The 24,753-nt window shown below is 38.7% G+C and overlaps 1 protein-coding gene across 1 annotated transcript; it reads right to left on the bottom strand.

Annotated features, from left to right (window-relative positions):
• Positions 1-4,444: 4,444 nt before the first annotated feature.
• LOC138368960 (zinc finger protein 91-like) lies at positions 4,445-16,171 on the bottom strand. Its single transcript, XM_069331686.1, has 2 exons — positions 15,337-16,171; positions 4,445-5,265 (listed from the first exon to the last, which is right to left on the bottom strand). The coding sequence occupies exons 1-2, from the start codon at positions 16,169-16,171 to the stop codon at positions 4,445-4,447; spliced, it is 1,656 nt and encodes a 551-aa protein (XP_069187787.1).
• Positions 16,172-24,753: the final 8,582 nt, after the last annotated feature.

Genomic DNA, 24,753 nt, shown 5'->3' with positions numbered 1-24,753 from the left:
AGCTGGATTAGGGAATGGCTATACCAAAGGAAACAGAGAGTTAGTATAAATGGAATCAAGTCAGAGTGGGAAAATGTTGTAAGTGGAGTGCCTCAAGGCTCTGTACTGGGACCTCTGTTGTTTATAATATATATAAATGATTTAGATTCAGGTTTGAGTAGCAACATTTGCAAATTTGCCGATGATACGAAAATCGGTAGGGAAATTAATTCGGAGGAGGACTCACTATCACTTCAAGTTGATCTAGATAGGGTTTTGAAATGGTCAAAGGATTGGCAGATGCAGTTTAATGCTGATAAATGTAAAGTTCTGAGGTTAGGTAATGATGATAGAGTTACAAGATACGAGCTAGATGGTGTTGTGATTGCGAAGTCGGATTGCGAAAGGGATCTGGGAGTTATGATTAGTAAGAATTTAAAACAAAAGGATCAATGCATAAATGTTCGTAATAAGGCAAATCGGACACTTGGATTTATTAATCGCAGCGTTAGTAACAAGACACCTGGTGTGGTTCTCAAGCTATATCTTGCTCTAGTTAGGCCCCATTTAGATTATGCAGTTCAGTTTTGGTCGCCATATTATAGAATGGATATAAATTCACTTGAACGTGTCCAGCGTAGGATGACTAAGTTAATTCCCCAAATTAGAAATCTTTCATATGAAGAAAGATTAACAAAGCTTAATTTGCATTCACTGGAAAGGCGAAGAGTTAGGGGTGACATGATAGAGGTTTACAAGTGGATGAATGGACATAACAAAGGGGATATTATTAGGGTATTAAAAGTATCAACACAAGACAGAACAGGAAACAATGGGTATAAATTGGATAAGTTTAGATTTAGGAAAGACTTGGGTAAATACTGGTTCAGTAACAGGGTTGTTGATTTGTGAAACCAGTTGCCGCGTAACGTGGTGGAGGTGGGGTACCTCGATTGTTTCAAGCATGGGTTGGACATGTATATGAGTGAGATTGGGTGGTTATAAATAGGAGCTGCCTCGTATGGGCCAATAGGCCTTCTGCAGTTACCTTTGTTCTTATGTTCTTAAAAAGATAGCAAATTTGTTAAACATGAACGGCCATTTGTAAAACCATATTGCGACTCATTTATTAATTTGTGTTTTTCAAGATGAAGACGAATTTTATTTGCAATTATCGATTCAAGTAACTTTCCCACGTTAGACGCTAGGCTAATTGGTCGATAGTTAGACGCAAGTGATCTCCTTTCTTAAAAATTGGTATCACATTAGCAACTTTCCATAACTCTAGCACTTTGCCTAGCTCTATTGATTTATTAAATATGGTAGACAGTGGATCGGAAAGCTCCTCTTTGCATTCTTTAAGCACCCTGGCAAACACTTCATCCGGCCCTGGGGATTTGTTTGGTTTGAGTTTAACTATTTCTTTAATTACATCCTCCCTGGCAAATGCTAAACTAGTCAACCTGTCCTCGTCCCCACCCACATAGACTTGTTCGGCTGAAGGCATAGTTCCTCTTTAGTAAATACAGATATAAAATATTTTTTAAAATTACTAAAATTACATCTCTTCATCATTATCTGTTATTTGATCTGTGTCAGTTTTTAATGGACCTATCCTTTCCCTAATCTATGTCCGGTATACCTGGAAAAATCCTTTAGGATTTGTCTATGCTTGCTCTGCTATGCGAACTTCATAGTTTCTTTTTGCTTTCCTTATCTCTCTTTTAGTATTTCTAACCAGTTGTATGAATTCCTGTTCTAAACTGACTTCCCCATTCCTAATCCTTTTGTACCACATTATCTTTTTACTTATAAGGTTCTTCAGATCCTTTGTTATCCACTTTGGATCATTAGTATTCGATCTTGTTACGGCCCTATTGGGTCGCAACTGGGGTTCTTCTCTGATGTTATTGGAGTTTGGGTATCCGGCCCCAAGTTAGTAGTGGCTTTCAAGGGGTGTGTTCCGTAACGCAAGTGAAATTAAAGGGGAAGGGATACAAATACACTAATTTAAATATATATATTAACCACCACCATAAATATCTCACAGTCACTCGCTGGGGCTGTAACTACACTTATATACAATAACTTGTCTTCCTCCGAAGACACAGGATGCTCTACGGTGCTCAAGATGAGTAGCCCTGGTTCTCTTCTCGTGGCCTCATGATGAATCCTTTGATTCTCTAGGATTTATCTACCCTGGCAACAGGCCAGCCCAATCACAGTCCCACTGGATGCACCGTCGTGGAGGCCTTCAACCACAAATCCTGCCTGTAGCTGGCAGGATCCAATCAGCTCCGCCGCGTAGCAACGGAGCTGATTGACAGCTCCGTTGATTGATCAACGGAGCAACGTAGACAGCAACGCCACTCCATAGATGGCGTTGCTGTCTAAGCGTCACCTCACCAGAGGTCAGCAGCTGATTAAGACGGGAAACCAGCCCCTGTGTCCGGTATATCCCGCCCTCGCTAGATGGCGTCGTCCATTTGGAGGGGGTTTCGGGAGCTGACCCACAGATGGCGTTGTCGTCACTGCTCCGTGCTCGGATGCTGGACTCGGGTCAGTAACAGATCTATTCAATTTATATGGTATACTACGTTCCTGGGCTTTGCTTAGAATATTTTTAAATAGGTTATATTTTGAATCCACATCGAAAAACCCTTTTACGTCACCTATCGCTGGGTTCACGTCTAGCTCCAAGACCGGCCCACACCCCATACCCAAGACTTTCCAATCTATTTCACCCAATAAATTTCTTAGGTTATTGAAATTAGCTTTTCGAAAATCAGGTTCTTTAACATAATTTTCTCCTACAGATCTATTCCATTCTATGCTAAATCTGATTTCTTTATGATCACTGTTCCCTAGCTCACTCCCTATTTCGATGTCCTTAATTTGAGTTTCCCTGTTAGTTAACACTAAATCTAAAATATTATTTTCCCGCGTTGGTTACTTTACGTGTTGCGTAAGAAAGCAATCGTCAATTAATTCTAGAAAATCTTCTGCTTTGACTCACATTGTTCAAGTAATATATGACTATGCCTCGATAATGATGATGAAGACTTTTATGCTTCCAAACATATTTTCCAGAAGACTTTAGAAAATGAATCAAACGAAACCAGTAATAACACACTCAGTTTAACATAACTGAGTGTGTTATTACTGTTATAACCATAACTTTAACATATGACTAATTGAATTTTTATTTTGAGGCAATTCTCTTTCCAGGTTCATTTGCCAATTTGTTTTCCTCATAAACTCATATATTTATTACCTCCTATCTCCATATCAATTCCCTATCACTATCTAGTAACTATTTAAACCTAAACAACCCTATGACATTCCTCATAAACTCATATATTTATTACCTCCTATCTCCATATCAATTCCCTATCACTATCTAGTAACTATTTAAACCTAAACAACCCTATGACAATGTTCCAATGAGGTTCCAATGAGCTCGCAACAGCAACCCCAGCCCTAGATAGATGCACACATGTCTTTCCTTCCATAGATGTTTCCTGTTATCCATTTGATTTGCAATATTTGTCCAGTCGGCAAGTGCCTTCGACAATCATTCATTTTTAACTCGATCTCTTGGAAGAATGCCACTTATGATAAGGATTCCTTTGCTTCTAACTAATTCTGTAGCTGTCTTAAACCTCTGTATCAATGTCTTACTCCTAACTCGTCAAACATTATTTCCACCGGCACTGATACAGTGTCTTACTCCTAACTCGTCAAACATTATTTCCACCGGCACTGATACAGATAATGGGTTTGTTCCCATTTCCAGTCATAATATCATTCATGTTGTTAACAATATCACCAATTCAAGCTCCTGGATAGCAAACACTTAACTTGTTCCTCCTATCTCTGGCACAAAAGTTCTATCAAAATAGTTCACTTGAAGTTTCATGTGATCTTATTAGTTTTCTCTTTATTTTATTACAGTATTTTTTGGCAGTTAAAAGGTAAGTCATCATAAAATCCATTTTGAGTGCTTAATTTTGAGGATTAAATTTCCTTAGCAATATTTAACCTAAATTAAGGTTAAATTTAAGGACCTATATTTTAAGTCTTAAATTTAACCTGTTTTCATAGATTTATCTACCATCCATTCACCCACTTGAAAACCTAGAACATAAGAACAAAGGTAACTGCAGAAGGCCTGTTGGCCCATACGAGGCAGCTCCTATTTATAACCACCCAATCCCACTCATAGATTTGTCATAGAAACAATACCACCAAGAGTAGGAAGAAAAAAGAAGCTTTGATAGTGGGATAAAATTTTTATTACTTACACCAATAAAATACATATTATGTTCTAGTAATTATAAACATTGTGCAATAAAATAAAATCTATTTCACTGGAAAATTATGAGAATTTCTTATCATAAACTGACCAAACTTGTTTGCATAATCCTGTGTGTTTTCATAGCTCCAAGTTGAATGAATCTTTTTCTCAGTCTTGAAATTTTTCTCTAGTATGCACTCTTCGGTGGCTCTTCAAATGTCCGTTTCGAAAGAATTTTTTACAACACTCTAGACACTCGTAAGGTTTCTCACCAGAATGCTCTATTATGTGCCTAACTATATGGCTACGATACCTGAAACTTTTTCCACACTCATCACACTTGAAAGGTTTTTCTCCAGTATGCATTAACATGTGATCATTTAGACAGCTACGACTACTCAAATTTTTCCCACACACATTACACCTATGAGGCTTTTCACCCGTGTGCACCATCATGTGTTTCTTCATAGTTCCAAGTGCACCGATTTTTTTCCCACACTCTGGACACTCGGGTTTATCTCTCGTATGCACAATTCTGTGTTTCTTCAAAAGGTCATATCGAGAGAATCTTTTCCCACACTCTGAACACTCGTGGGATTTCTCACCAGAGTGTACTAACAAGTGCCTAATTATATTTCGACGGGTACTGAAATTCTTTCCACAAACATCACAGCTGAAGGGCTTTTCACCTTTGTGCATCATTTTGTGTTTCTTTAAATTTTTTATTCGGCTGAACGTTTCTCCGCACTCAAAACACTCATATGATTTACTACCCAAATTTGCCATCTTGAGTTTTTTCAGAGTTCCAGTTTGGCAGAAACTTTCACCATATTCGAGACAAGTGCGAGGTTTAAGATCAGTATGCACCATTTTGTGGTTCTTCATATTTCCAAGACGACTAAATGTTTTCCCACACGCTTGACACTCGTAGAGTTTATCACTCATTAAGAAGATAATGAGGTATTGATTCTGCTGCTTGGGTCGAAACCCTTCCAGAGGTAAAGGCTAAGAGAAGGGATGATATTCTCTTATTGCTTGTTTAAAGCCGATTGAGGGGTGATAATGTTGTTCACGTATTTATGTGGAGTCGCCAGATAGTAGGTGACATGTTAGCTGACTGTTGTTGTTGTTGTTTTTCCATTTGTTGCTCTATTACTTCCTTGAGCCATTTGCGGGTCACATGCTGATTTTTTAACTGGTAATAAGAACATAAGAACAAAGGTAACTGCAGAAGGCCTATTGGCCCATACGAGGCAGCTCCTATCTATAACCACCCAATCCCACTCATATACTTGTCCAACCCGCGCTTGAAACAATCGAGGGACCCCACCTCGACCACGTTATGCGGCAATCGGTTCCACAAATCAACAACCCTGTTACTGAACCAGTATTTACCCAAGTCTTTCCTCAATCTAAACTTATCCAATTTATACCCATTGTTTCGTGTTCCGTCTTGTGTTGATATTTATAATACCCTATTAATATCACCTCTGTTATGTCCATTCATCCACTTGTAAACCTCTATCATGTCACCCCTAACTCTTCGCCTCTCCAGTGAATGCAACTTAAGCTTTGTTAATCTTTCTTCATATGAAAGATTTCTAATTTGGGGAATTAACTTAGTCATCCTACGCTGGACACGTTCAAGTGAATTTATATCCATTCTATAATATAGCGACCAAAACTGAACTGCATAATCTAAATGGGGCCTAACTAGAGCAAGATATAGCTTGAGAACCACACCAGGTGTCTTGTTACTAACGCTGCGATTAATAAATCCAAGTGTCCGATTTGCCTTATTACGAACATTTATGCATTGATCCTTTTGTTTTAAATTCTTACTAATCATAACTCCCAGATCCCTTTCGCAATTCGACTTCGCAATCTCAACACCATCTAGCTCGTATCTTGTAACCCTATCATCATTACCTAACCTCAGAACTTTACATTTATCAGCATTAAACTGCATCTGCCAATCCTTCGACTATTTCAAAACCCTATCTAGATCAACTTGAAGTGATAGTGATTCCTCCTCAGAATGAATTTCCCTACCGATTTTCGTATCATCGTTTCGTATCATATTTACCCAAGTCTTTCCTAAATCTAAACTTATCCAATTTATACCCATTGTTTCGTGTTCTGTCTTGTGTTGATATTTTTAATACCCTATTAATATCCCCCCTGTTATGTCCATTCACCCACTTGAAAACCTAGAACATAAGAACAAAGGTAACTGCAGAAGGCCTGTTGGCCCATACGAGGCAGCTCCTATTTATAACCACCCAATCCCACTCATATACATGTCCAACCCATGCTTGAAACAATCGAGGGACCCCACCTCCACAATGTTACGCGGCAATTGGTTCCACAAATCAACAACCCTGTTACTGAACCAGTATTTACCCAAGTCTTTCCTAAATCTAAAACTTATCCAATTTATACCCATTGTTTCGTGTTCTGTCTTGTGTTGATACTTTTAACACCCTATTAATATCCCCTTTGTTATGTCCATTCATCCACTTGTAAACCTCTATCATGTCACCCCTAACTCTTCGCCTTTCCAGTGAATGCAACTTAAGCTTTGTTAATCTTTCTTCATATGAAAGATTTCTAATTTGGGGAATTAACTTAGTCATCCTACGCTGGACACGTTCAAGTGAATTTATATCCATTCTATAATATGGCGACCAAAACTGAACTGAATAATCTAAATGGGGCCTAACTAGAGCAAGATATAGCTTGAGAACCACACCAGGTGTCTTGTTACTAACGCTGCGATTAATAAATCCAAGTGTCCGATATGCCTTATTACGAACATTCATGCATTGATCTTTTTGTTTTAAATTCTTACTAATCATAACTCCCAGATCCCTTTCGGAATCCGACTTCGCAATCCCAACACCATCTAGCTCGTATCTTGTAACTCTATCATCATTACCTAGCTTCAGAACTTTACATTTATCAGCATTAAACTGCATTTGCCAATCATTTGACCGTTTCAAAACCCTATCTAGATCAACTTGAAGTGATAGTGAGTCCTCCTCCGAATTAATTTCCCTACCGATTTTCGTATCATCGGCAAATTTGCAAATGTTGCTACTCAATCCTGAATCTAAATCATTTATATATATTATAAACAACAGAGGTCCCAGGACAGAGCCCTGAGGTACTCCACTAACAACATTATCCCACTCTGACTTGATTCCATTTAAACTGGATCCCATCCCATATTGGAATCCCATTAAATGAAAAAGCTGATGAAATTGCTAAATTGGCAACTCGTCATCCAGTGATACATAAAACAATTCAACCCAGCCTAGAGAACATAAAAAACATCATCACCAAAAAACTCTCACATCTCAACAAAGCCTACCTGCACCAGAGAATAGCTGAAGGTTCGCCATCTGCAACATGGTATCTTCAGGCAACCAAATTAGAAAGGTTAAATATCCCAAAAGGAATCCACAGGGAAATAGCAGATAGGTTATATAGACTACGTCTAGGTTACAGATGCAACTGGGAGATTGGTGAACCCCGACAGAGAGAGTGCATCTTCTGCCAAACTGTCACAGAAAAGCCATTACATAAGAACATAAGAACATAAGAACAAAGGTAACTGCAGAAGGCCTATTGGCCCATACGAGGCAGCTCCTATTCTATAACCACCCAATCCCACTCATATACTTGTCCAACCCGTGCTTGAAACAATCGAGGGACCCCACCTCCACAATGTTACGCGGCAATTGGTTCCACAAATCAACAACCCTGTTACTGAACCAGTATTTACCCAAGTCTTTCCTAAATCTAAACTTATCCAATTTATATCCATTGTTTCGTGTTCTGTCCTGTGTTGATACTTTTAATACCCTATTAATATCCCCCCGGTTATGTCCATTCATCCACTTGTAAACCTCTATCATGTCACCCCTAACTCTTCGCCTTTCCAGTGAATGCAACTTAAGCTTTGTTAATCTTTCTTCATATGAAAGATTTCTAATTTGGGGAATTAACTTAGTCATCCTACGCTGGACACGTTCAAGTGAATTTATATCCATTCTATAATATGGCGACCAAAACTGAACTGCATAATCTAAATGGGGCCTAACTAGAGCAAGATATAGCTTGAGAACCACACCAGGTGTCTTGTTACTAACGCTGCGATTAATAAATCCAAGTGTCCGATTTGCCTTATTACGAACATTTATGCATTGATCCTTTTGTTTTAAATTCTTACTAATCATAACTCCCAGATCCCTTTCGCAATCCGACTTCGCAATCACAACACCATCTAGCTCGTATCTTGTAACTCTATCATCATTACCTAACCTCAGAACTTTACATTTATCAGCATTAAACTGCATCTGCCAATCCTTTGACCATTTCAAAACCCTATCTAGATCAACTTGAAGTGATAGTGAGTCCTCCTCCGAATTAATTTCCCTACCGATTTTCGTATCATCGGCAAATTTACAAATGTTGCTACTCAAACCTGAATCTAAATCATTTATATATATTATAAACAACAGAGGTCCCAGGACAGAGCCTTGAGGCACTCCACTTACAACATTTTCCCACTCTGACTTGATTCCATTTATACTAACTCTCTGTTTCCTTTGGTATAGCCGTGCCCTAATCCAGCTTAATATAGCACCCCCAATACCATGAGACTCTATTTTTTTTAATCAGTCTTTCATGTGGCACTGTATCAAAAGCTTTGCTAAAGTCAAGGTATACAACATCGCAATCCTTACCACTATCAACTGCCTCAACAATGCTAGAATAAAAAGATAACAAATTTGTTAAACATGAACGGCCATTTATAAAACCATGTTGCGACTCAATTATTAATTTATGTTTTTCAAGATGAAGACGAATTTTATTTGCTATTATAGATTCGAGTAACTTTCCCACAATAGACGTTAGGCTAATTGGTCGATAGTTAGACGCAAGTGATCTATCTCCTTTCTTAAAAACTGGTATCACATTAGCAACTTTCCAAAACTCTGGCACTCTGCCTGACTCTATTGATTTATTAAATATGGTTGACAGTGGGTCACAAAGCTCCTCTTTGCATTCTTTAAGCACCCTAGCAAACACTTCATCCGGCCCTGGGGATTTGTTTGATTTGAGTTTTACTATTTGTTTAAGAACATCATCCCTGGTAACTGCTAAACTCGTCAACCTGTCCTCGTCCCCACCCACATAGACTTGTTCGGCTGAAGGCATATTGTTAAGTTCCTCTTTAGTAAATACAGATACAAAATATTTATTAAAAATACTACTCATCTCTTCATCACTATCTGTTATTTGACCTGTCTCAGTTTTTAATGGACCTATCCTTTCCCTAGTCTTAGTACGATATAACTGAAAAAACCCTTTAGGATTTGTCTTTGCTTGCCCTGCTATGCGAACTTCATAGTTTCTTTTTGCTTTCCTTATCTCTTTTTTAACATTTCTAACCAGTTGTACGAATTCCTGTTCTAAAGTGACCTCCCCATTTTTAATCCTTTTGTACCAAGCTCTCTTTTTACCTATAAGGTTCTTCAAATTCTTTGTTATCCACTTTGGGTCATTAGTATACGATCTATTCAATTTGTATGGTATACTACGTTCCTGTGCTTTGTTTAGAATATTCTTAAATAAGTTATATATTGAATCCACATCGAAATCCCCATTTAAGTCACCTATCGCTGGGTTCATGTCTCGCTCCAAGACCGGCCCACACCCCATACCCAAGCCTTTCCAATCAATTTGACCCAAAAAATTTCTTAGGCTATTAAAATCAGCTTTTCGAAAATCTGGCACTTTAACAGAATTTTCTCCTACTGGTCTATTCCATTCTATGCTAAATCTGATTTCTTTGTGATCACTGCTCCCTAGCTCACTCCCTATTTCGATGTCATTAATTTGCGTTTCCCTGTTAGTTAACACTAAATCTAAAATATTATTTTCCCGTGTTGGTTCCTTAATGTGTTGCGTAAGAAAGCAATCGTCAATTAATTCTAGAAAATCTTCTGCTTCACTATTCCCTGTTTTGTTCAACCAGTCTATTCCGCTAAAATTAAAGTCACCCACGACACAAACACTGCTAGATCTAGATGCTCCAGATATTTCATCCCATAGATGCTTTGCTTCCATTCTGTCTAAATTTGGTGGCCTATATATTACTCCTATTATAATATTATTAGCTTTTTCGTTTAATTCAATCCAAATAGTTTCTGTGTGTGGCTCTGTTTTGATTCCCTCTTTGAGACTACATTTCAAATTGTCCCTAACATATATGGCTACTCCACCTCCTCGTCTAATATATCTATCTGTGTGAAATAGTTTAAATCCATATATTTGATATTCAGCTAATAGTTCTCTATTTTCTACATTCATCCACGTTTCGGTAAGTGCAATAATATCTATTTTTTCTGTGCAGACAAGAGCATTTAATTCGTTAATTTTATTTCTTAGACTTCTACTGTTAGTGTAATATACCCTAAGTGAATTGTTATTTTGCGGACCTTCTCTTTCCCTGATCGTTTTGCCAATTCCTTTCTCCCACAAACACATACTTTTATTACCTCCTTCCTCCAAATCAATTCCCATACCTCTATCTACTAACAGTTTAAACCCAAACAAACACCTCTAACCACTTCTTCTAGCGAGTTCGCAACAACAACAACCCCAGCTCTCGATAGATGCACCCCATCACGAGCATACATTTCATTTCTTCCATAGAAGTGTTCCCAGTTGTCTATGAAAGATATTGCATTTGATTTGCAATATCTTTCCAGCCGGTATTGTAGTGAATCCTTCACTACAACTTCCATATTGCTATGATAAACAAAGCACAGGAACGTAGTATACCATACAAATTGAATAGATCGAATATTAATGACCCAAAGTGGATAAAAAATAATTTAAAGAACCTTATAAAAAAATAGATATTTTTATAAAAAAATAGATATTATAAAAAAATATTCAGCTAATAGTTCTCTATTTTCTACATTCATCCACGTTTCGGTAAGTGCAATAATATCTATTTTTTTATAAGGTTCTTTAAATTATTTTTTATCCACTTTGGGTCATTAATATTCGATCTATTCAATTTGTATGGTATACTACGTTCCTGTGCTTTGTTTAGAATATTCTTAAATAAGTTATATATTGAATCCACATCGAAATCCCCATTTATCGCTGGGTTCATGTCTCGCTTCAAGACCGGCCCACACCCCATACCCAAGACTTTCCAATCAATATGACCCAAAAAATTTCTTAGGCTATTAAAATCAGCTTTTCGAAAATCTGGCACTTTAACAGAATTTTCTCCTACAGGTCTATTCCATTCTATGCTAAATCTGATTACTTTGTGATCACTGTTCCCTAGCTCACTCCCTATTTCGATGTCATTAATTTGTGTTTCCCTGTTAGTTAACACTAAATCTAAAATATTATTTTCCCGCGTTGGTTCCTTAATGTGTTGCGTAAGAAAGCAATCGTCAATTAATTCTAGAAAATCTTCTGCTTCACTATTCCCTGTTTTGTTCACCCAGTTTATTCCACTAAAATTAAAGTCACCCATGACATAAATACTGTTAGATCTTGATGCTCTAGATATTTCATCCCATAGATGCTTTGCTTCCATTCTGTCTAAATTTGGTGGCCTATATATAACTCCTATTATAATATTATTTGCTTTTTCGTTTAATTCTATCCAAATAGTTTCTGTGTGTTGCTCAGTTTTGATTCCCTCTTTGAGACTACATTTCAAATTGTCCCTAACGTATATGGCTACTCCCCCTCCTCGTCTAATATATCTATCTGTGGGAAATAGTTTAAATCCATTTATCTGATATTCAGCTAATAGTTCTCTATTTTCTACATTCATCCACGTTTCGGTAAGTGCAATAATATCTATTTTTTCTGTGCAGACAAGAGCATTTAATTCATTAATTTTATTTTTTAGACTTTTACTGTTAGTGTAATATATCCTAAGTGAATTGTTATTTTGAGGCCCTTTTCTTTCCCTGATCATTTTGCCAGTTCTTTTCTCCCACGAACACATACTTTTATTACCTCCTTCCTCCAAATCAATTCCCATACCACTATCTACTAACAGTTTAAACCCAAACAAACACCTCTAACCACTTCTTCCAACGAGTTCACAACAGCAACAACCCCAGCCCTCGATAGATGCACCCCATCACGAGCATACATTTCATTTCTTCCATAGAAGTGTTCCCAGTTGTCTATGAAAGATATTGCATTTGATTTGCAATATCTTTCCAGCCGGCAATTGACACCAAGTGCCCTCGACATCCATTCATTTCCCACTCCCTTTCTTGGAAGAATGCCACATATGATCAGGATTCCTCCCTTGCTCCTAACTAATTCAATGGCTGTCCTAAGTCTCTGTATTAGTTCCTCACTCCTAACTCGCCCAACATCATTACCCCCTGCACTAATACAAATAATGGGTTTGTTCCCATTTCCCGTCATAATATCATTCATGTTTCCAACAATATCACCAATTCCAGCTCCCGGATAGCAAACCCTTAATCTGTTCCCCCTATCTCTGGCACAAAACGTTCTGTCTAAATACCTCACCTGGGAATCTCCCACAACCAAAATTCGCTTCGATTCTCATTCCTTTTGAGACGGGATCGTACGGCTGCTCCCAAATCCGGGCGATTTGCAGTTGTTTTCGAATTGGAGGCCTATTACGCTCTTGAATGTTGACTATAAAATTCTGTCTAAGTTTTAGCGCGTCGCTGTTGCGGTGTCGTTGTGTCGGTGGTCTCTATGGAGCAGTTATGTGGTGTGCCTGGCCGTGCCCTATGCATTGCAATGCTTTATTTCGTGACGTGCTTCTCTATGCGTCCGAGTATGGGCTTTCGGCGGCTACGATCAGCTTGGACTGGTCAAAGGCCTTTCATCGGGTGTCTTTGGAGTTTGTTTTTAGTGCTATGGAGCAGCTAGGGTTTCCGGCGGTGTTTGTGGGTTGGGTCCATTTGTTGTACGTCCGGAGTCGCAGTCGCGTTTGTGTGAATGGGTTTTTTAGTTCATTTTTTCCTATTTGTCGTTCCGTTCGTCAGGGGTGTCCCTTGTTAATGCTTTTGTATGTGATTTTTCAGGAACCTCTCTTTCGGGCGGTGAAAGCGTGTTCCTTGATTGTGCCTCCTTGTCTGCATACCCTCAGCATTTGTGGGTATGCTGACGACACCGTTCTGTTTGTAGCTTCGGAGGGTTCTGTTGGAGCTGTCAAGGACGTTCTCCTGCGGTTTGAGTCCGCCACGGGGGCCGTTCTTAATCTGGCGAAGTCGGGGTTGATGGGGATCGGTGTGTGGGCCTCCCGCTTGGTGTGGGATAGGTCGTGGTTTCCGGTGGTCTCCTCGATTCGGGTTCTTGGGGTTACTTGGTTTGCCTCCTATGACCACTTCTTGGAGTGGAATTGGGGTGCTGTCTCTCGGTCGGTTGGGGGTTGCGGTTGGCCTCTTGTCGCATCGTCCTTTGACGATTTATCAGCGGGGACTGCTTGTTGCATGTAAGGTCTTGTCGCGTGTCTGGTTTGTGGCTCGATGTTTCCCGTTGGATCGTCGGAAGGCCTTGGATTTTGAGTATATGGTGTACATATATGTATGGTGTGGGCGTTAACAACCGGTGTGCCGTTCGACGTTGGTGAGAGAGGGGGGGTGTTGGCATTCTTGACGTCTTCACGAAGGCCAAGGCCCTCTTCTGGGTCTCGTTGCATCAGGGGCTGGTTCTCTGTGGGGGGTTGAATACACTGGCTGTTTTTTTTCTGCTCACTTCACTTCACTTATTTGGTTGATTTGGGGGTTTGTCGGGAGGTGGCCTTGTTTACCCCCCCCCCCCTCCCCCCTGGTTGTTCTTCGGCCGTGGGGATTCTTCGGGAGCTCTGCCGCCATCCTGGGTTTCTGTCAATCTCGTGCAAGGCTGTGTATGGGGTGTTATTGCCCTGGGTGCGGCCTCGAGTGGATGGCTTATACCCGTGTTGGGATTGGGGTGGTATCTGGTAGTGTTTGGGGGAACGGTTCTTGGCGCCTCAGCAGCGTGAATTGTTTTTTCAGTTTCTGCATTTGTCGCTGGCAACGAATGAGCGGTTGTGTATGCTTGGCTTGCGTGATTCTGAGGCATGTGTTCATTGTGAGGGTTTAAGTGAATCGCAGGTGCATGTATTTTTTTTTGTGTCCGGTTGCTGGGGTTGGTGGACTGGTTTCGGGATGTCCTGGAGGTGTTTTGTGGTCCGGGTTGTCGGGGTGATGTTTTGCAGTTTTTGTTTTTGTATTTTCCGGGTTATTCGCGGCGGGTGCGTAATACGTTATGTGTTTTGGTAGCATATTATGTGTTTTGTGTGTGGGGTGGGAGGCGGGAGGGTGATATTGTCAACAATATCAATAGTTTCTTTGTGTGGCTCAGTTTTGATTCCCTCTTTGAGATTACATTTCAAATTGTCCCTAACATATATGGCTACTCCACCTCCTCGTCTAATATATCTATCTGTGTGAAATAGTTTAAATCCATTTATTTGATATTCAGCTAATAGTTCTCTATTTTCTACATTCATCCACGGGATTGGTGATATTGTTAACAATATCACCAATTCAAGCTCCTGGATAGCAAACACTTAACTTGTTCCCCCTATCTCTGGCATTTGAGAGATCAAGTTCTATCCAAATAGTTCACTTGAAGTTTCATATGATTTTATTAGTTTTCTCTTAATTTTGTAACAGTATTTTTTGGCAGTTAAAAGGTAAGTCATCATAAAATCCATTTTGAATGCTTAATTTTGAGGATTAAATTTCCTTAGCAATATTTAACCTAAATTAAGGTTAAATTTAAGGACCTATATTTTAAGTCTTAAATTTAACCTGTTTTCATAGAAACAATATCACCAAGAGTAGGAAGAAAAAAGAAGCTTTGATAGTGGGATAAAAAAATTATTACTTACACCAATAAAATACATATTATGATCTAGTAATTATAAACATATTGTGCAATAAAATGAAAATCTATTTCACTCGAAATTATGAGAAATCTTATCATAAACTGACCAAACTTGTATGCATAATCCTGTGTGTTTTCATAGCTCCAAGTTGAATGAATCTTTTTCTCAGTCTGACATTTTTCTCTAGTATGCACTATTCGGTGGTTCTTCAAATGTTCATTTCGAAAGAATTTTTTACAACATTCTAGACACTCGTAAGGTTTCTCACCAGAATGCTCTATCATGTGCCTAACTATATGGCTACGATACCTGAAACTTTTTCCACACTCATCACACTTGAAAGGTTTTTCTCCAGTATGCATTAACATGTGATCATTTAGACAGCTACGACTACTCAAATTTTTCCCACACACATTACACCTATGAGGCTTTTCACCCGTGTGCACCATCATGTGTTTCTTCATAGTTCCAAGTGCACCGATTTTTTTCCCACACTCTGGACACTCGGGTTTATCTCTCGTATGCACAATTCTGTGTTTCTTCAAAAAGTCATATCGAGAGAATCTTTTCCCACACTCTGAACACTCGTGGGATTTCTCACCAGAGTGTACTAATAAGTGCCTAATTATATTTCGACGGGTACTGAAATTCTTTCCACAAACATCACAGCTGAAGGGCTTTTCACCTTTGTGCATCATTTTGTGTTTCTTTAAATTTTTTATTCGGCTGAACGTTTCTCCGCACTCAAAACACTCATATGATTTACTACCCAAATTTGCCCTCTTGAGTTTTTTCAGAGTTCCAGTTTGGCAGAAACTTTCACCATATTCGAGACAAGTGCGAGGTTTAAGATCAGTATGCACCATTTTGTGGTTCTTCATATTTCCAAGACGACTAAATGTTTTCCCACACGCTTGACACTCGTAGAGTTTATCACTCATATTAAGAAGATAATGAGGTATTGATTGATTCTGCTTGGGTCGAAACCCTTCCAGAGGTAAAGGCTAAGAGAAGGGATGATAAATATTCTCTTATTGCTTGTTTAAAGCCGATTGAGGGGTGATAGATTGATTGATAAAGATTAAGCCACCCAAGAGGTGGCACGGGCATGAATAGCCCGTAAGTGGTACAATTTTTTTTTCTCAGTATTCTGAGGTTGCTTTTAACCATCAAGCTGTTATCGCGGGGGAGGATACTGCTTCACAGTCTTTATGAGGGTGTCCAGCTGCTGGACACCTTTGTTGACCAGGAGAGTGGCTGTGTTGATGGCTTCAGGGTGGCCGCTGCATGATTCAGGAACTCTTAAAGCTCTTCTAAGGTCATTGGTTGCTTCACATTCCAGTAGATAGTGAAGTAATGGCTTTTCTGTGACAGTTTGGCAGAAGATGCACTCTCTCTGTCGGGGTTCACCAATCTCCCAGTTGCATCTGTAACCTAGACGTAGTCTATATAACCTATCTGCTATCTCACTGTGGATTCCTTTTGGGATATTTAACCTTTCTAATTTGGTTGCCTGAAGATACCATGTTGCAGATAAGAACATAAGAACATAAGAACAAAGGTAACTGCAGAAGGCCTATTGGCCCATACGAGGCAGCTCCTATTCTATAACCACCCAATCCCACTCATATACTTGTCCAACCCGTGCTTGAAACAATCGAGGGACCCCACCTCCACAATGTTACGCGACAATTGGTTCCACAAATCAACAACCCTGTTACTGAACCAGTATTTACCCAAGTCTTTCCTAAATCTAAACTTATCCAATTTATATCCATTGTTTCGTGTTCTGTCCTGTGTTGATACTTTTAATACCCTATTAATATCCCCCCGGTTATGTCCATTCATCCACTTGTAAACCTCTATCATGTCACCCCTAACTCTTCGCCTTTCCAGTGAATGCAACTTAAGCTTTGTTAATCTTTCTTCATATGAAAGATTTCTAATTTGGGGAATTAACTTAGTCATCCTACGCTGGACACGTTCAAGTGAATTTATATCCATTCTATAATATGGCGACCAAAACTGAACTGCATAATCTAAATGGGGCCTAACTAGAGCAAGATATAGCTTGAGAACCACACCAGGTGTCTTGTTACTAACGCTGCGATTAATAAATCCAAGTGTCCGATTTGCCTTATTACGAACATTTATGCATTGATCCTTTTGTTTTAAATTCTTACTAATCATAACTCCCAGATCCCTTTCGCAATCCGACTTCGCAATCACAACACCATCTAGCTCGTATCTTGTAACTCTATCATCATTACCTAACCTCAGAACTTTACATTTATCAGCATTAAACTGCATCTGCCAATCCTTTGACCATTTCAAAACCCTATCTAGATCAACTTGAAGTGATAGTGAGTCCTCCTCCGAATTAATTTCCCTACCGATTTTCGTATCATCGGCAAATTTGCAAATGTTGCTACTCAAACCTGAATCTAAATCATTTATATATATTATAAACAACAGAGGTCCCAGGACAGAGCCTTGAGGCACTCCACTTACAACATTTTCCCACTCTGACTTGATTCCATTTATACTAACTCTCTGTTTCCTTTGGTATAGCCATGCCCTAATCCAGCTTAATATAGCACCCCCAATACCATGAGACTCTATTTTTTTAATCAGTCTTTCATGTGGCACTGTATCAAAAGCTTTGCTAAAGTCAAGGTATACAACATCGCAATCCTTACCACTATCAACTGCCTCAACAATGCTAGAATAAAAAGATAACAAATTTGTTAAACATGAACGGCCATTTATAAAACCATGTTGCGACTCAATTATTAATTTATGTTTTTCAAGATGAAGACGAATTTTATTTGCTATTATAGATTCGAGTAACTTTCCCACAATAGACGTTAGGCTAATTGGTCGATAGTTAGACGCAAGTGATCTATCTCCTTTCTTAAAAACTGGTATCACATTAGCAACTTTCCAAAACTCTGGCACTCTGCCTGACTCTATTGATTTATTAAATATGGTTGACAGTGGGTCACAAAGCTCCTCTTTGCATTCTTTAAGCACCCTAGCAAACACTTCATCCGGCCCTGGGGATTTGTTTGGTTTGAGTTTTACTATTTGTTTAAGAACATCCTCCCTGGTAACTGCTAAACTCGTCAACCTGTCCTCGTCCCCACCCACATAGACTTGTTCGGCTGAAGGCATATTGTTAAGTTCCTCTTTAGTAAATACAGATACAAAATATTTATTAAAAATACTACTCATCTCTTCATCACTATCTGTTATTTGACCTGTCTCAGTTTTTAATGGACCTATCCTTTCCCTAGTCTTAGTACGATATAACTGAAAAAACCCTTTAGGATTTGTCTTTGCTTGCCCTGCTATGCGAACTTCATAGTTTCTTTTTGCTTTCCTTATCTCTTTTTTAACATTTCTAACCAGTTGTACGAATTCCTGTTCTAAAGTGACCTCCCCATTTTTAATCCTTTTGTATCAAGCTCTCTTTTTAACTATAAGGTTCTTCAAATTCTTTGTTATCCACTTTGGGTCATTAGTATACGATCTATTCAATTTGTATGGTATACTACGTTCCTGTGCTTTGTTTAGAATATTCTTAAATAAGTTATATATTGAATCCACATCGAAATCCCCATTTAAGTCACCTATCGCTGGGTTCATGTCTCGCTCCAAGACCGGCCCACACCCCATACCCAAGCCTTTCCAATCAATTTGACCCAAAAAATTTCTTAGGCTATTAAAATCAGCTTTTCGAAAATCTGGCACTTTAACAGAATTTTCTCCTACTGGTCTATTCCATTCTATGCTAAATCTGATTTCTTTGTGATCACTGCTCCCTAGCTCACTCCCTATTTCGATGTCATTAATTTGCGTTTCCCTGTTAGTTAACACTAAATCTAAAATATTATTTTCCCGTGTTGGTTCCTTAATGTGTTGCGTAAGAAAGCAATCGTCAATTAATTCTAGAAAATCTTCTGCTTCACTATTCCCTGTTTTGTTCAACCAGTTTATTCCGCTAAAATTAAAGTCACCCATGACATAAATACTGTTAGATCTAGATGCTCTAGATATTTCATCCCATAGATGCTTTGCTTCCATTCTGTCTAAATTTGGTGGCCTATATATTACTCCTATTATAATATTATTAGCTTTTTCGTTTAATTCAATCCAAATAGTTTCTGTGTGTGGCTCTGTTTTGATTCCCTCTTTGAGACTACATTTCAAATTGTCCCTAACATATATGGCTACTCCACCACCTCGTCTAATATATCTATCTGTGTGAAATAGTTTAAATCCATATATTTGATATTCAGCTAATAGTTCTCTATTTTCTACATTCATCCACGTTTCGGTAAGTGCAATAATATCTATTTTTTCTGTGCAGACAAGAGCATTTAATTCGTTAATTTTATTTCTTAGACTTCTTAGACTTATTTCTTAGATGGCGAACCTTCAGCTATTCTCTGGTGCAGGTCGGCTTTGTTGAGATGTGAGAGTTTTTTGGTGATGATGTTTTTTATGTTCTCTAGGCTGGGTTGAATTGTTTTATGTATCACTGGATGACGAGTTGCCAATTTAGCAATTTCATCAGCTTTTTCATTTAATGGGATTCCAATATGGGATGGGATCCAGTTTAAATGGAATCAAGTCAGAGTGGGATAATGTTGTTAGTGGAGTACCTCAGGGCTCTGTCCTGGGACCTCTGTTGTTTATAATATATATAAATGATTTAGATTCAGGATTGAGTAGCAACATTTGCAAATTTGCCGATGATACGAAAATCGGTAGGGAAATTAATTCGGAGGAGGACTCACTATCACTTCAAGTTGATCTAGATAGGGTTTTGAAATGGTCAAATGATTGGCAAATGCAGTTTAATGCTGATAAATGTAAAGTTCTGAAGCTAGGTAATGATGATAGAGTTACAAGATACGAGCTAGATGGTGTTGGGATTGCGAAGTCGGATTCCGAAAGGGATCTGGGAGTTATGATTAGTAAGAATTTAAAACAAAAAGATCAATGCATGAATGTTCGTAATAAGGCATATCGGACACTTGGATTTATTAATCGCAGCGTTAGTAACAAGACACCTGGTGTGGTTCTCAAGCTATATCTTGCTATAGTTAGGCCCCATTTAGATTATTCAGTTCAGTTTTGGTCGCCATATTATAGAATGGATATAAATTCACTTGAACGTGTCCAGCGTAGGATGACTAAGTTAATTCCGAAAATTAGAAATCTTTCATATGAAGAAAGATTAACAAAGCTTAAGTTGCATTCACTGCAAAGGCGAAGAGTTAGGGGTGACATGATAGAGGTTTACAAGTGGATGAATGGACATAACAAAGGGGATATTATTAGGGTATTAAAAGTATCAACACAAGACAGAACAGGAAACAATGGGTATAAATGGGTCGGTCAGGTGAAGTCACAGTGAGAGGTTGTGTTAACCGGAGCTCCTGAGTGTTGTTATATTATCATAGCAATATGGAAGTTGTAGTGAAGGACCTGGTGACTCTAGTGGGAGCCCTGAGGACAGAGTTGGACTCTCTGCGGGAGGAGGTGCGTCAGCTTAAAAAACAACGAGAAGTAACGAAGGAGGAGACCAGCAGTAAAGGGACCTCGTCTTGGAGAGTTGCGAAAGACAGGGGCCTTAAGAAGACTTTGATAAAGCCGCCTTCAAACGCCATAGCAACTTCAAATTCATTTGACGTTTTGGAGGACGAGTGCTGTGGAGAGACTGTGGATCGCGCAAAAGGGAAAGCAACGAAGAGAAAGGAAGCGCAGGCCCCTCAGAAAGTAAAGGAAGTACCTAAGCAAACATTAGTTGTGGGAGATTCCCAGATAAGGTATTTGGATAGAACGTTTTGTGCTAGAGATAGGGGGAACAGGTTAAGGGTTTGCTATCCCGGAGCTGGCATTGGTGATATTATAAACAACATGAATGATATTATGGCTGGTAATGGGAACAATCCCATTATTTGCATTAGCGTGGGAGGAAATGATGTTGGTCGAGTCAGGAGTGAGGAACTGATTCAGAGGTATAAAACAGCCATAGAGTTAGTTAGGAGCAAGGGAGGAATCCCGATCATATGTGGCATTCTTCCAAGAAAGGGAGTGGGAAATGAATGGATATCGAGGGCACTTGGTGTCAATTGCCGGCTGGAAAGATATTGCAAATCAAATGCAATATCTTTCATAGACAACTGGGAACACTTCTATGGAAGAAATGAAATGTATGCTCGTGATGGGGTGCATCTATCGAGAGCTGGGGTTGTTGCTGTTGCGAACTCGCTAGAAGAAGTGGTTAGAGGTGTTTGTTTGGGTTTAAACTGTTAGTAGATAGAGGTATGGGAATTGATTTGGAGGAAGGAGGTAATAAAAGTATGTGTTTGTGGGAGAAAGGAATTGGCAAAACGATCAGGGAAAGAGAAGGTCCGCAAAATAACAATTCACTTAGGGTATATTACACTAACAGTAGAAGTCTAAGAAATAAAATTAACGAATTAAATGCTCTTGTCTGCACAGAAAAAATAGATATTATTGCACTTACCGAAACGTGGATGAATGTAGAAAATAGAGAACTATTAGCTGAATATCAAATATATGGATTTAAACTATTTCACACAGATAGATATATTAGACGAGGAGGTGGAGTAGCCATATATGTTAGGGACAATTTGAAATGTAGTCTCAAAGAGGGAATCAAAACAGAGCCACACACAGAAACTATTTGGATTGAATTAAACGAAAAAGCTAATAATATTATAATAGGAGTAATATATAGGCCACCAAATTTAGACAGAATGGAAGCAAAGCATCTATGGGATGAAATATCTAGAGCATCTAGATCTAACAGTATTTATGTCATGGGTGACTTTAATTTTAGCGGAATAAACTGGTTGAACAAAACAGGGAATAGTGAAGCAGAAGATTTTCTAGAATTAATTGACGATTGCTTTCTTACGCAACACATTAAGGAACCAACACGGGAAAATAATATTTTAGATTTAGTGTTAACTAACAGGGAAACGCAAATTAATGACATCGAAATAGGGAGTGAGCTAGGGGGCAGTGATCACAAAGAAATCAGATTTAGCATAGAATGGAATAGACCAGTAGGAGAAAATTCTGTTAAAGTGCCAGATTTTCGAAAAGCTGATTTTAATAGCCTAAGAAATTTTTTGGGTCAAATTGATTGGAAAGGCTTGGGTATGGGGTGTGGGCCGGTCTTGGAGCGAGACATGAACCCAGCGATAGGTGACTTAAATGGGGATTTCGATGTGGATTCAATATATAACTTATTTAAGAATATTCTAAACAAAGCACAGGAACGTAGTATACCATACAAATTGAATAGATCGTATACTAATGACCCAAAGTGGATAACAAAGAATTTGAAGAACCTTATAGGTAAAAAGAGAGCTTGGTACAAAAGGATTAAAAATGGGGAGGTCACTTTAGAACAGGAATTCGTACAACTGGTTAGAAATGTTAAAAAAGAGATAAGGAAAGCAAAAAGAAACTATGAAGTTCGCATAGCAGGGCAAGCAAAGACAAATCCTAAAGGGTTTTTTCAGTTATATCGTACTAAGACTAGGGAAAGGATAGGTCCATTAAAAACTGAGACAGGTCAAATAACAGATAGTGATGAAGAGATGAGTAGTATTTTTAATAAATATTTTGTATCTGTATTTACTAAAGAGGAACTTAACAATATGCCTTCAGCCGAACAAGTCTATGTGGGTGGGGACGAGGACAGGTTGACGAGTTTAGCAGTTACCAGGGAGGATGTTCTTAAACAAATAGTAAAACTCAAACCAAACAAATCCCCAGGGCCGGATGAAGTGTTTGCTAGGGTGCTTAAAGAATGCAAAGAGGAGCTTTGTGACCCACTGTCAACCATATTTAATAAATCAATAGAGTCAGGCAGAGTGCCAGAGTTTTGGAAAGTTGCTAATGTGATACCAGTTTTTAAGAAAGGAGATAGATCACTTGCGTCTAACTATCGACCAATTAGCCTAACGTCTATTGTGGGAAAGTTACTCGAATCTATAATAGCAAATAAAATTCGTCTTCATCTTGAAAAACATAAATTAATAATTGAGTCGCAACATGGTTTTATAAATGGCCGTTCATGTTTAACAAATTTGTTATCTTTTTATTCTAGCATTGTTGAGGCAGTTGATAGTGGTAAGGATTGCGATGTTGTATACCTTGACTTTAGCAAAGCTTTTGATACAGTGCCACATGAAAGACTGATTAAAAAAATAGAGTCTCATGGTATTGGGGGTGCTATATTAAGCTGGATTAGGGCATGGCTATACCAAAGGAAACAGAGAGTTAGTATAAATGGAATCAAGTCAGAGTGGGAAAATGTTGTAAGTGGAGTGCCTCAAGGCTCTGTCCTGGGACCTCTGTTGTTTATAATATATATAAATGATTTAGATTCAGGTTTGAGTAGCAACATTTGCAAATTTGCCGATGATACGAAAATCGGTAGGGAAATTAATTCGGAGGAGGACTCACTATCACTTCAAGTTGATCTAGATAGGGTTTTGAAATGGTCAAAGGATTGGCAGATGCAGTTTAATGCTGATAAATGTAAAGTTCTGAGGTTAGGTAATGATGATAGAGTTACAAGATACGAGCTAGATGGTGTTGTGATTGCGAAGTCGGATTGCGAAAGGGATCTGGGAGTTATGATTAGTAAGAATTTAAAACAAAAGGATCAATGCATAAATGTTCGTAATAAGGCAAATCGGACACTTGGATTTATTAATCGCAGCGTTAGTAACAAGACACCTGGTGTGGTTCTCAAGCTATATCTTGCTCTAGTTAGGCCCCATTTAGATTATGCAGTTCAGTTTTGGTCGCCATATTATAGAATGGATATAAATTCACTTGAACGTGTCCAGCGTAGGATGACTAAGTTAATTCCCCAAATTAGAAATCTTTCATATGAAGAAAGATTAACAAAGCTTAAGTTGCATTCACTGGAAAGGCGAAGAGTTAGGGGTGACATGATAGAGGTTTACAAGTGGATGAATGGACATAACCGGGGGGATATTAATAGGGTATTAAAAGTATCAACACAGGACAGAACACGAAACAATGGATATAAATTGGATAAGTTTAGATTTAGGAAAGACTTGGGTAAATACTGGTTCAGTAACAGGGTTGTTGATTTGTGGAACCAATTGCCGCGTAACATTGTGGAGGTGGGGTCCCTCGATTGTTTCAAGCACGGGTTGGACAAGTATATGAGTGGGATTGGGTGGTTATAGAATAGGAGCTGCCTCGTATGGGCCAATAGGCCTTCTGCAGTTACCTTTGTTCTTATGTTCTTATGTTCTTAAATTGGATAAGTTTAGATTTAGGAAAGACTTGGGTAAATACTGGTTCAGTAACAGGGTTGTTGATTTGTGAAACCAGTTGCCGCGTAACGTGGTGGAGTTGAGGTACCTCGATTGTTTCAAGCTTGGGTTGGACATGTATATGAGTGAGATTGGGTTGTTATAAATAGGAGCTGCCT

The sequence above is a fragment of the Procambarus clarkii genome, chromosome 26 (assembly GCF_040958095.1).
Source record: "Procambarus clarkii isolate CNS0578487 chromosome 26, FALCON_Pclarkii_2.0, whole genome shotgun sequence".
Lineage (NCBI taxonomy): Eukaryota > Metazoa > Arthropoda > Malacostraca > Decapoda > Cambaridae > Procambarus > Procambarus clarkii.
This window is presented reverse-complemented; position numbering and strand designations above follow the sequence as displayed.

Excerpts from the sequence above, each read along its gene's own strand:
- LOC138368960 (XM_069331686.1), bottom strand. The coding sequence starts at position 16,171 with ATGAGTGATAAACTCTACGAGTGTCAAGCGTGTGGGAAAACATTTAGT. Across the intron at positions 5,266-15,336 it reads GGATTATGCATACAAGTTTG|GGTTTCGACCCAAGCAGCAG; the intron begins GTCAGTTTATGA and ends TACCTCTGGAAG.